This window comes from Peromyscus leucopus, chromosome 9 (assembly GCF_004664715.2).
Source record: "Peromyscus leucopus breed LL Stock chromosome 9, UCI_PerLeu_2.1, whole genome shotgun sequence".
NCBI lineage: Eukaryota > Metazoa > Chordata > Mammalia > Rodentia > Cricetidae > Peromyscus > Peromyscus leucopus.
The window spans coordinates 89,676,274-89,688,556 of NC_051070.1; the positions used below are offsets into that span (position 1 = coordinate 89,676,274).

General features: G+C 49.9%; 1 protein-coding gene across 3 annotated transcripts in view; it reads left to right on the top strand.

Moving 5' to 3' along the window:
* The window catches only part of Ptprg (protein tyrosine phosphatase receptor type G), a 695,461-nt gene that overhangs the window by 611,918 nt on the left and 71,260 nt on the right, over nt 1–12,283 (top strand). For all 3 annotated transcript variants that reach the window (XM_028880550.2, XM_028880551.2, XM_028880552.2), the window contains one exon: nt 5,741–5,873. In XM_028880550.2, the coding sequence (XP_028736383.1) occupies nt 5,741–5,873 (133 nt within the window). The remainder of the gene's footprint in view (nt 1–5,740; nt 5,874–12,283) is intronic.

Here is a 12,283-nt window from a genome sequence, read left to right on the forward strand (position 1 = left end):
CTCCAGTGAAGTCACCATGATGAGAGCACCCTCCTTCCGTGTCTCTCTGAAGGAGAAGGGAGCCATTTTCTCTGTCTAGGCAATGCCTTGTGACCGATCTGGTCTCAGTTGTAACAGCTCAGGAGTTCTTGACCTGTGGCTGGAGCTGAGCCCTTCCTCAAGGCAGGAAGTACTTGAGCTGGGTCCATCTGACGTCTCTGCCTGTAGCATTTATAGTACATTGTGCTCGTTTTTATTTGCTTCTACTGGGATGAGAGCCAAGCCAGTAAAAGGCAAACAGCATTAATTCAGTGATGACATATGCCACTGAAAACTGTTTTTCTTTTCTTTTTTTTTTTTTTTTTTTTGAATTTTTTTAACAGAATGAAGGCACTGTATTCAATTGCTGCTGGATGCAGACATGAATCTTGAGAGGAAGGGAGGTGCTGCGTTCCCTGTCTCCCTTCTTCACATGCCCAGAGCCTGTTGGCCAGTTGCTCAGTTTCGTGTGGGAGGTGGTTCTGAAGCAAGTCCGTCCTCTGAGCTCGAGACCCTCCTCTGCGTCAGGCAGGATTAATGGCGCTGGCCACTAGTGGTTAAAAGCAGCTTTGTGAGGGCGAGATGAACACTCAAAGTCGCTGTCTCAGAACGGCTCATGTCTGCAGTCATGTTACCCAGGTCCCTTCTGGAAACTCCTCAGTGAGCTTTGAACAAGGAGCCCCAGGATTTCATTTGCATTTGACTGGAGAATTATACAGACATAATTTAGAGTCAGCCTTAGGTAGGCCATCAGTGTAATCCTCATGTGCCCAGTAGAGGTGAATGTTACCACCTGCTTTCCTCTAATAGAGGAAGGGTCCAGAGGCTCGGAGGCTGCCAGTTACTTAGGCAAAGCCACACACAGACCTGCCCATTTGTAGCTCCACCTGGTCTGAGGCCCAGGAGCTTGCTGTCAGACACACTGCCTCAGTTGAAAAGAAAGTGTACAGGAGTCCCCAAGGCTTGTTTTCTGTGTTTAAGTTACCAGCAGTCAACTATTGTCCAAACAAAATTAAAGGGAAATTCTAGAATCTAGCAATTATATAATGTAGAGCAGGCTGCCTTTAAAATCACAGTGATCTATCTGTCTCTGCCTCCCAAATGCCCTGTGGTTATGAGAATCTTGAAAAAATGTCACACTGTCTTAACTCCATGCTACCTGGAAAGTGAATTCTCTGTTGTTACTGTATTCACCACCTACACTTGCATTAGTTGCATAGTTATCAGATTGATACTACCTATTATCATGGTTCTTATTTTGAGAGAAAAAGTTTTCATTCCAGGATGTTCTAAATTGTCCTATTTTACTGTTATTAATCTTACTCTAATTGATGGGTTCAACTGTATCATAAACTTTATGTATAGGAAAAACACAGCATATATAAGCTTGTACTGTCTGTGTCCTCAGGCAGCCACTGGGGGCCTGAACAGACTTCTACAGATACTGGGGAACTCCCAGTGATTCCTTGTCTTCAGAGGCATGTGGAAGGTTTTGGGGAGCAGGTGACAGCCTGTGAGGATGCCATGTGTTCTTAGTAGCTCCTAGCAGCTTGTTCTTCCATTAGGGTCACAGGTGAGTCAACAACTGGACAGCTGTCTTTCTGAAGCAGAAAGAATGTGGTTGGTCTCCCCTTGAGGCCAATTTTCAAGCTCCAGTGTCCTATAGGCAGCTCGTTATGGTGTGCAGACAGGCAGACTCCTATGCTATGCCCTGTGTGTCTAAAGTGCTGTGTGACCACATGCTCAGGTCTTACAGGGAGGAGTCAGATTCAGTGGCCATCGAATCCCCTTGGGGCTGGGCTGGGCAACTGATAAAGAAGAGACCAGTAATGGAGCTGATATGGTGATGCTCACAGTTCAGAGGGCAGGAGTGATAGAGCTGATGTGATGATGCTCACAGTTCAGAGGGCAGGAGTGATGGAGCTGATATGATGATGCTCACAGTTCAGAGGGCAGGAGTGATGGAGCTGATGTAAGGATGCTCACAGTTCAGGAGTGATGGAGCTGATATGGTGATGCTCACAGTTCAGGAGTGATGGAGCTGATATGGTGATGCTCACAGTTCAGATGGCAAGAGTGATGGAGCTGATGTAGTGATGCTCACAGTTCAGGAGTGATGGAGCTGATGTGATGCTCACAGTTCAGAGGGCAGGAGTGATAGAGCTGATATGATGATGCTCACAGTTCAGAGGGCAGGAGTGATGGAGCTGATGTGATGCTCACAGTTCAGAGGGCAGGAGTGATGGAGCTGATGTGATGCTCACAGTTCAGAGGGCAGGAGTGATGGAGCTGATGTGGTGATGCTCACAGTTCAGAGGGCAGGAGTGATGGAGCTGATGTGGTGATGCTCACAGTTCAGAGGGCAGGAGTGATAGAGCTGATATGATGATGCTCACAGTTCAGGAGTGATGGAGCCGATGTGGTGGTGCTCACAGTTCAGAGGGCAGGAGTGATGGAGCTGATGTGGTGATGCTCACAGTTCAGAGGGCAGGAGTGATGGAGCTGATGTGGTGATGCTCACAGTTCAGGAGTGATGGAGCTGATGTGATGATGCTCACAGTTCAGAGGGCAGGAGTGATGGAGCTGATGTGGTGATGCTCACAGTTCAGAGGGCAGGAGTGATGGAACTGATGTGGTGATGCTCACAGTTCAGAGGGCAGGAGTGATGATAGCATATAGTGATGGGGACAGGCACAACAGCTAATGGTATCCAGACACATACCAGGCAACATTCTAAATGTCGTATCTATACTTACTCCACAAAGCAGGGGACAGATTTGTCACCTCCTTTTACGGAGGACGAAACTGAGGCATAGAGAAATTAGCAGTGGTGATTATAACAGTCGCTCACTTACCTAGGGTTACACACAGATGGCAGTGGGGGATTGCGCTCTCCATTTGCCTGATGTGGGGACACTTCCAGACATTGTACACACATCTTCTCATTGAGGGACGCTGTATCGGTCACGGTTCTCTAAAGAAACAACTGACAGAAGGACTCTGTGTTTGAAAACTGGGTCTGGTAGAGTGGCTTACAGGTTATGATCTGACTAATCCCAGCAGTGGCTCTCTCCTGATGAAAGGTCCACAAGGCTGCATGTGTCAGCTGGTCTTCAGTATGCACTGGATTCCTGAAGTAGCCTCTAATGCCAGCTAAGGGCTGAACTTGCCACCAAGAGGGAGGGCAGGCAAAGAGCAAGCACTTCCTTCTTTCAGGGCCTTTATATAGGCTGCCACCAGAAGGTGTAGCCCAGATCTAAGGTGGATTTTTTCACCTCGGAAGATCCAGACAAAAGGTGGGTCTTCCCACTTGAAATGTGGTCTGTCAGGTAGACATTCTGTAGTGCTGCAGGGCTGGCTGGTTGGGCACTCCCCCTGTTCTCTCTGGGCAGAAACCCGGGGTTCAGTAGCGTGACAGCTTGCGGGATTTTAACAGGAAGTGGAAACCACTTCCAGGCCCCTGATGCACAAGACAGGACAGTGCTGTGAAGTTGGCAGTGAGGCTAACTGCCTTGCATCGCATTTGGGAATCTGGTCCCAGCCCTGTATCAGGTGTTTAAAGGAAGACCAGCCACAGGCAACGACTGAAATCCGCACTGTCAGCCCGCAAGTGACTGCCAGCTGAGGTCTCCTGTACAGCATTGCCTTGGGGACAGTGTCACACAGCACCACACAGTGCTAGGAAGAGGTGACTCGGCCAGCTCTACCAAAGCTGGCTGTAAATCGAGGACTTACCTGCCAGACATCAAGGAGCCTCTCATCATCACTCTGTTTGGCCCTGGGCCTTTGTGAAGATTGGCTACAAACCTTGGTCATCTTGTGAAGGAAGAGGAAGGGGCAGACAGAAGCACCAACATAGATACAGACTCAGTTTCAGGGACAACTAGAGTGCCACAGAGCCTCACAGCCACATCTACTGCTATGGTCCCCCAAAGCCAAAGCAGTTCTGGAGTGGTCTTACAGGTTTTAGAATGGCAGCAATACCAGTGGCTGTTTAGAATTGAAAGTGGACCGCAGGCAGGAATCCTTTTCTGTCAGGTGGGAGAGAACCAAGACACTGGGCATCCCCCGTACCTGGGGGCTTCCCAGGGTAAAAGCAGAGCTAATGGGTCACATGGCCTCTGCTCTCCGCCTCCTGACACTCCTTCCATTAGTGGGACCTCTGGGTCTTTGAGATGCTCCCACCAGCAGCCAGGTAATTACCTGGCTGAACTGACCCCTGAGGAGCCCTGCAAAATTATTCTCATGTGCACCCCTGGCCCCGCTGGACGGTTGTCGCTCTTTGCACTTAAGGCAGTGTGTGGAGAAGAGTGTGAAGGTGAGGAGCTGTTCACTTTCACTTCAAACACGACAGTAGCTTGCACTGTTAGGACTAAAGTCCGTGCCCTTCATTGAGCCTCTGAGGCCTGGGTTCATTGACTTCTGGTTTTCCATCCTAGTCCCCCATCCTTGCACTCCCACAGTCGCATGGCCTCTGCTCAGAACACGCTCGCCTAGCTGATCTTGCTCTGAACCTTGCTTCCCTCGGGCAGTGTGAGAACAGCCTTCAGTGTTGTTTTTTCCACTGAGCCCTTGCGCTTCCCCTGGCACCACGTTAGTTGCCTGTGATTAGTTCTTCAAAACCGATCCTCCCAGCAAAGGCCTGGGTGGGCCCCTGCTGCATCCCTGCCCTCTGGAAGGGTGTGTGCAGTGGTCCACAAGGCAGTCCCGAACACTGAGAGGCTTCTAGCGGTTTTAATCAGTGGGGTTTGCTGCCTGTCTGGTTTTTCTTCAGTGAGTTGGGAAGCACCTGGGCGGGCCACTTCAGGAGCCTGTGTCTAAAAGTAAACACACCAGAAACGCAGCAAAATGCACTGCGTCACACAGAAGCACACCTCGAGGCCAGGATCTTACCTCTTCAGATATCTGCTCCTAAGGCCTGCTATCTCTTGCTTCCTGGGCCCATCTTCCCTCCCTTGGAAACAGCCTGATTAATCCTGCATGTAGTCCATGCTGCCAAGGGACACTTCCGGGCTGGCAGTGTGCTGACCTCTTTTTGCCGAGCAGGTGGGATCCTTGCTGTACATAGACAGCTGCTCAGCAGCCCTGGAGTGTTGGGGTCTTGCCTCAGAGATTAGTGTTAACCTTGTCCCTGCCTGCCTCTGCACGTGGACTCTCTGGTCTACGTCTGTGTCTCACTCACAACCCTAGCCATTCCCAGGCATCTGCCCCATAGTTCAAGACCGACTCAGCTGTCCTGCTAAGGCTTCTGGAGATAATAGATGCTGGAAGAAAGGTATGCTGGGTAAGAATATTGGGTGGCCAGGAGGAACTCCACCAGTTGGTAGATTTGCCACTTGACCCCAGGCCTGTGGCTGCAGTCTAGAGGCAGGAGCGTGCTGTGAGCAGGGGGAAGCTGATTCCCTGTTCTCAGTTGTCTTCCTTTCTGGGCCCTGAGTGCGATTTCTGAGTGCACCCGAGGTTCTCTCTGGGTTGAGAAACGTCCTCGGTGTAAAGCTGAAGTCTGTCTTCTGCAGAGCTCTCCTTAGAAATGACTTTACTCTCACAAGCGAATCCATCCTTCTGGTCACTGAGGAGTGCCACCTGCAGAAGACGATGGTGCTTGGGTTAGGACAGCCGTTTGCCCCCCTTGCCCTGTGCTGCTTCAGAGTGGGTAGGGCTCAGTTCTCCCTGAGGGGCGCTCAGTATCGTCTGCCCACTGACTGGTTGATTTCTCTTGTAGCCGAGAAGAACACCTCTGGAATGATCAGCCGCCCCTCCCCGGGGCGGATGGAGTGGATCATCCCCCTGATTGTGGTCTCAGCCTTGACCTTCCTGTGCCTCGTTCTTCTCATTGCTGTGCTCGTGTACTGGAGGTGAGTGAGCAGGGTGGCTAGCCCGGTGCTGACCCCTGGGGAGTGGAACACGTGGCCTCTATGTCCAACACTGAAGTAGTGAGCATTTGCTAGCCTTGTGTCTCTGACCTGGAGACATGATTGTCTCAGGAAGAAGGCACAGGCCAGAACTGCCTCTGAGGTCCAAGCACTCGTGGTAAACTTCACCAGAGAGTCTGGGAGGTCCATACTCACATCCCAGCTCGGCTGCTTGCTGGATGCAAATCCCTTTTCTGTTTTGAATTTTAGTTGTCCAAACCTACCAAAGGAGTAGGCAGGTGCCATGGAGCTTCCGGTCTTTTTCAGACCATGCCTTTGCCTTGCAATAGTCTCACAGTACATTAAGTAGCTTTTGTCTTTAAAATATTTCATAGCCTTTTGGTGAAGATTAAATTGGGTGGTCACGAAACAGTTACTCTATCATGTGGCATTTCATACTGGAGAGGTAAGTATGTTGGCTTGTGGCCAGCCTTCCGTTATCCTTGTCCTCTGGAGAGTTCTCACTGGGTCCCCTGGGAGCCAGCCTAGAGCCTCTCTGTGGAAGTTCCAGAGTTTTCAGCTAGAGTCTCAGCTACTTCAGTGGAATAAGTCGGCTAACTAGAAGGCGGCCCAGGCAGCCTTCGTCGCCGGAGCATCCCAGTCTTCTTCCCTTCATCTAAAAGGAGTTAGCAGTGTGGCCCTTGGCTTTTGTCATCTTGACACAGACTAGAGTCACCTGGGAAGAAGGCACCTCAGGTGAGGGGTTGCCTCCAGGAGACTGGCCTGTGGGTGTTTTTGATTGCTGATTGATGTAGGTGGGCCTAGCCCACTGTGGGCAGTGCCATCTCTGGCCAGAGGAGTGGGCCAGTGTGCAGCTGTCCCCTGGTTCTTCCCGCCTTTGCCCTGCTTCAGTTCCTGCCCTGATTTCCCTCACTGGTGCCTGCAGTAGGGATGGGAAAACCAAGCGAACCCCTCCCCCACCCAGTTGCTTTTGGTCCAGGTATTCATCACAGCCATCGAAAGCAAACAAGGATGACCAGGGTGGTGGTTAATTTCAGTTGTCAACTTGATTGTATTAAATCCCTAGGAATGATCCACCCTGAAAGTGGGCAGCACTGCCCCACGGGATGGCATCCAGGCTGAACACAGAGAGCGGAAGTAGGAAGCTGGCAGAGTGCTAGAATCCTCTTCTCTGATGACTGGTAGACATTAAGTAACTTTATGCCCCGGCCACTACATCTTCCCTGCAGTGAAAGAGTACACTCAAAACCCTGAGTAATCCTTCCTCCCCAGAGCTGAGTCTGCTCAGGGATTTGCTCATGGCAACAGGAAAGGGAGCAAAAGAGCCAATGGCCACAAGTATAGCTCAGTTCTTCCTCGTCTCCATCCCATCAGTTCTCTTACGTTTGCGTCAGAGCATCTTGTTGAGACAAGCAAAGCAGTAGCGAATCAGTGGCTCAGCCCTTGTGGCCTTAAAGCAACAATGAGAGTCAGTGGTCCAGTCCTTGTGGCCTTAAAGCAACAGTGAGAGTCAGTGGTCCAGTCCTTGTGGTCTTAAAGCAACAGTGAGAGTCAGTGGTCCAGTCCTTGTGGCCTTAAAGCAACAGTGAGAGTCAGTGGTCCAGTCCTTGTGGCCTTAAAGCAACAGTGAGAGTCAGTGGCTCAGCACTTGTGGCCTTCTGCTGTAGTGGAGACAGGCAAGAAAGCAACCTCTAAGACATTCCTAAGAGAGTTCCATGTGTGAGCTGGAGAAAGCTACATCTGGAAAGAAGCAGGTCATGCTGGGACCTAGAGTTGAGCATTCTGAGTGTTCAGAGTGGCCATGAAAATCCTGGTTGGGGCAATCATATATGAGCAAAGACCTAAATGATGGGCTCCATCTTAGCCCCACCCAGTGCCCTTTCTAGCATAGGAGGCAGCAAGTGTAAAAGCCCTTGAGGCAGGAGCATGCCTCACATGTTGCAGAAATAACCAGGAAGTGAGAATGATTGGAGTGCTGGAGTACTAGAGAATGCCAGGAAGAGGCAGGCCAGAGCAGAAAGGATTGGTTGTAGACAGCCTTTCAGCCTTTGGACCTCTATTTTCTGGTTTTTTGAGACAGAGTTTCTCAGTGTAGTCCTGGCTGTCGTGGAACTCACTCTGTAGGCCAGGCTGTCCTCAAAGTCAGAGATCCGCCAGCCTCTGCCTCCTGCAGGCTGGATTTAAAGGTGTGCACCACCACCGCCTTGCCCTTGACACTAATGTGAGTGTTGTGGTCTAACTTTAGAATTACTTGCTGCTGTGTTAAGCACAGAGTGTGAGGAAGAGCAGTTGGAGGCCGGGCAGGTATGTCAATAGCTCAGAGGAGACAATAGTGTGGGTGGTGAGCATCCATCACTGCAGGGGTGCTTGAGTGAGTGGTGAGCATCCATCACTGCAGGGGTACTTGGGTGGTGAGCATCCATCACTGCAGGGGTACTTGGGTGGTGAGCATCCATCACTGCAGGGGTACTTGGGTGGTGAGCATCCATCACTGCAGGGGTACTTGGGTGGTGAGCATCCATCACTGCAGGGGTACTTGGGTGGTGAGCATCCATCACTGCAGGGGTACTTGGGTGGTGAGCATCCATCACTGCAGGGGTCCTTGGAGGGAAGGCTTAGCAGAAAGTGAGGGTGCACATGTTAGCTGTGTGTCCTCACATCTGTTCTCAACTGAGTAGGACAAGACACTGTGCTCATCTCAGGACCCCCACGTATGTGACAATAACTCCCCACACGGGGGCATAGCACAGTGGTTCTCAGACTTCACAACATGGTAACCCTTAATATAGAAAGAACCTCATGTTGTGCTGACATCCAACCACGAAATTACTTCATTGCTACTTCATAACTGTAATTTCGCTACTGTCATGAATTGTAATGTAAATATTTGATTTCCAGGAGATCTGATATGTGTTCTCCAAAGGGGTCACGACCCACAGGTTGAGAACCACTGGAGCAGTTCTTCTGCTGACCATGTCTTCTAATCCTGCCATAAAGAAGTATCTGAGCCGGGCAGAGGTGGCACACGCCACCATCACTCAGGAGGCAGAGGCAGGTGAATTTCTGAGTTGCAGGGCAGCCTATACAGTGAGTTCCAGGACAGCCAGGGCTGCACAGAGAAACACTGTCTTGAAAAACCAGGGGAAAAAAGCAGCGGCAGCAGCATCTAGTGGAGCCATGTATGATGGTACACACACATCATCCCAGCATTTTGATTTTGAAGACGGAGGCAGGATTGCAACCTCAGGAACAATCTGTATTGTTAGCAATTTTGCAGCAGCCTGGGCTACATGGAAAGGGTGGGACACGGCCCTTGTACCAGGCAGTTCTAGGAAAGAAAAAACCCAACTAGACCATATTGTTTCTTCTCACAGACCACGGAGACAGAGAGGGGCTGGGGACAGGGTGGCAGGACAGACACAGACAACAGGCAGCTGAAAACCACATCCCCGTGCACTTTGATTCAGAATGGACTTGGTACATAGGGTGGACAGCTCTAAACCACCTACCAAGATAGAAATCATGACTGTCTATGTTTCTGCAAAACTTGGCTAGTCCAAATGGAAAGCAGATTAATAGTTCATGCTAAAGTATGTTACTTTCCCCTTCAAGCTTGGTGTAAAGTGCACTAAACATGTAAAAGAAAAAAAAACCTGACAGCAAGAAAAATGACATTGAATTCGTGCTAAGATGGGCACATTGGCAAGCCTGAGAGCAGCCTGGAGGGGACAAGGCCTTTTTTCTGTCCAGCTCTTTTCCTGTGGTTAACATGAAAGGGAGCAGCACCAGGCAGCTCACACAGAGAATTGGCAATGTGCAGAGACTTGTGTCTCCGTGGTGGTGTGGCTGAAGCTACAGTAGCAGTACGTCTCTGCCTTTCCAGGCGTGGAGACAGAGGATGGCTGAAATGACTAAGGAACTCACATAAGCAGAGCAGCGAGGCTCATCCAGACCTCCGTGATCATGTCCTCGGGTGGCCCACAGTGGCAGCCCACAGTGGTGGCAGCCTAACCACAGGACCAGGGTTTTGTAGCCAGTGTTCTGGATTTAGTACATTCACCTGGAGCTGGTGAGGCAGGTTCGTGAGAAAGTGTGAGGATGACCCCAGGGTCTCTGAAGTCTCTCTGTTTCCTGTTGTGCAGTCGGAGAGTGTGATGCTCAACAGGTCCACTGTGAGTGCCAGGCTCTGTGCCAGACCCTTGGGTGGCACTGTCTCCTGCGGTTTATACAGATCTGTGTGGTAGGTGGGACCTGGGGAGAGAAAGGGAGCTGACATCTGTTGAATAGTGGCTGTGAGCCAGGCAAAATACAGTGTTATCAGAGCACCTTCTGGTGTATTTGACACACAAATCAAATTCCCTTAAGCCCAAGGCAAAAAACTAGCATTGACCCGTTCCACTGAAAGTTCCAGGGCCATCAGGCGTGACCGTCTCAGAAGATAGAGTGAGGACATGGCTGGCACACTTTGTTCTTCACGGGAGCCCTCTGGCCCATGCTAGACTTGTGTCATTCCATCTAACAGTTCCAGTGAGGTCCCATAGTGCTGCTTCTCATGTCTGACTTTGGTCATCTGGCCACCACCAGAGTCTTCTGGTGCCTGAAGGCTGGAATATGCCCCTCATGCCTGGGTTTAACTCTGGAGCCCAAAATTAGCCTTTCTACCCATCTCCTCAAAAACATGAAGTGAAAGGTAGCTGTGGGCAGTTTCTCAGGAGACTGTCCAGGTAAGCAAGACAGCCAGTGTAGAAAGTTCAGCCAAGCTTTCTGTCACTTATGTAATTATGAAGCCGCTTCTGCCATTGCGTGGGCGTGGTGTGCAACTTCTTGTGATTTATACAGTGCTTATGGAGTTTGTGACATGCATTGTGGTGTGCTTGGTGATTCAGTCACAAAGCCCTCTGACCCTCAGGGTTCATTACAGAATTGGGTGTGTGACATCATGAAATATGGAGAATGTCCATGGAAGGCTAAGTGTACTTTGGGCTTCAGCAGAGCCTGGGAGGAAAGTCGGGTCCAGGAGAAGCTCCCTGGAAAGCTGACAGCTGAACAGTTAGAAGTCAGGGAAGGGCCGGGCGGTGGTGGCTTCACACCTTTAATCCCAGCACTCGGGAGACAGGTCAGCCTGGTTTACAAAGTGAGTTCCAAGACAGGCTCCAAAAGCTATACAGAGAAACCCTGTCTTGAAAAACAAAAAACAAACAAACAAAAAAAAAAAAAAAAAAAAAAAAAAAGGAAAAAGTCAAGGAGGAAGCTGGAGAGGGACGAGCCTGGAGAGAGAACGGCCTCCCGCAAGCAGACACGCTAACTCAAGTGTCGTGGGAACAGACCTCAGGGGCACCACAAGTACTGGATGCCATTGTGCTAAGAACAACTGGAGGACACTGGAGGAGCTGCAGGTGCAGGAGGCAGCCCCTGAGAGGTAGTACTGTACAACGGTGAGGTAGGAATACAGGTCAAAGCCTGGATTTGAAGCTGGACTCCATCATACCTATAGCCTCTGTGGACAGTGCACATCTATTCTTACCAAAGGTTGCTGTCATTCCCAAAGGGTGAAATGTGGGTCTGGGGAGCTGAAAAATTCTTTTGTATATTAAACTCTGTCTGTGTGTGTGTGTATGTGTGTGTGTGTGTGTGTGTGTGTGTGTGTGTGTGTGTGTGAGAGTGAGAGAGAGAGAGAGAGAGAGAGAGAGAGAGAGAGAGAGAGAGAGAGAGAGAGAGAGATGCAGACTCAGCATGTGTCAGGTATGAAAGTTGTATTGGGCTTGGAGATTCTAGGCCTGTCTATAGTGGAAGCTGAGGGACATACTAGGGAGAGGCCATTAAGAAGTACTACCTTTGCCGGGCGGTGGTGGCGCACGCCTTTAATCCCAGCACTCGGGAGGCAGAGCCAGGCGGATCTCTGTGAGTTCGAGGCCAGCCTGGGCTACCAAGTGAGTCCCAGGAAAGGCACAAAGCTACACAGAGAAACCCTGTCTCAAAAAACCAAAAAAGAAAAAAAAGAAGTACTACCTTCAATGCAGATTCATCTTTCAGTGTCAATTTCCTTACCTGTAAAGTAGTTCAGAAACATGCCACTGAGTGCATATGGCAGACAATATAGGTTGTGAGAAACATCTGCCCTGGGTAGTGGATGGGGTCTAAGTATACATGTGCCATGGTGTTATACCAGATCTGACTTTAAGGAAAAATAGAAACATAATTCTGGGTCCTCATATACCTAAAGTATTTGGAAGTGAGAAAATGGAATCTCTAGATGAAAATAAATACCTTTTATTTTGATAGCTAGCTGTACATAGTTTCCAGTAGTCTCACTGTGGCATAAGACAGTATTTGAAAAAATGTTAGGAATATCCTTCTAGAGTTTATTCTTTGGAATGATCTCATTATGCACA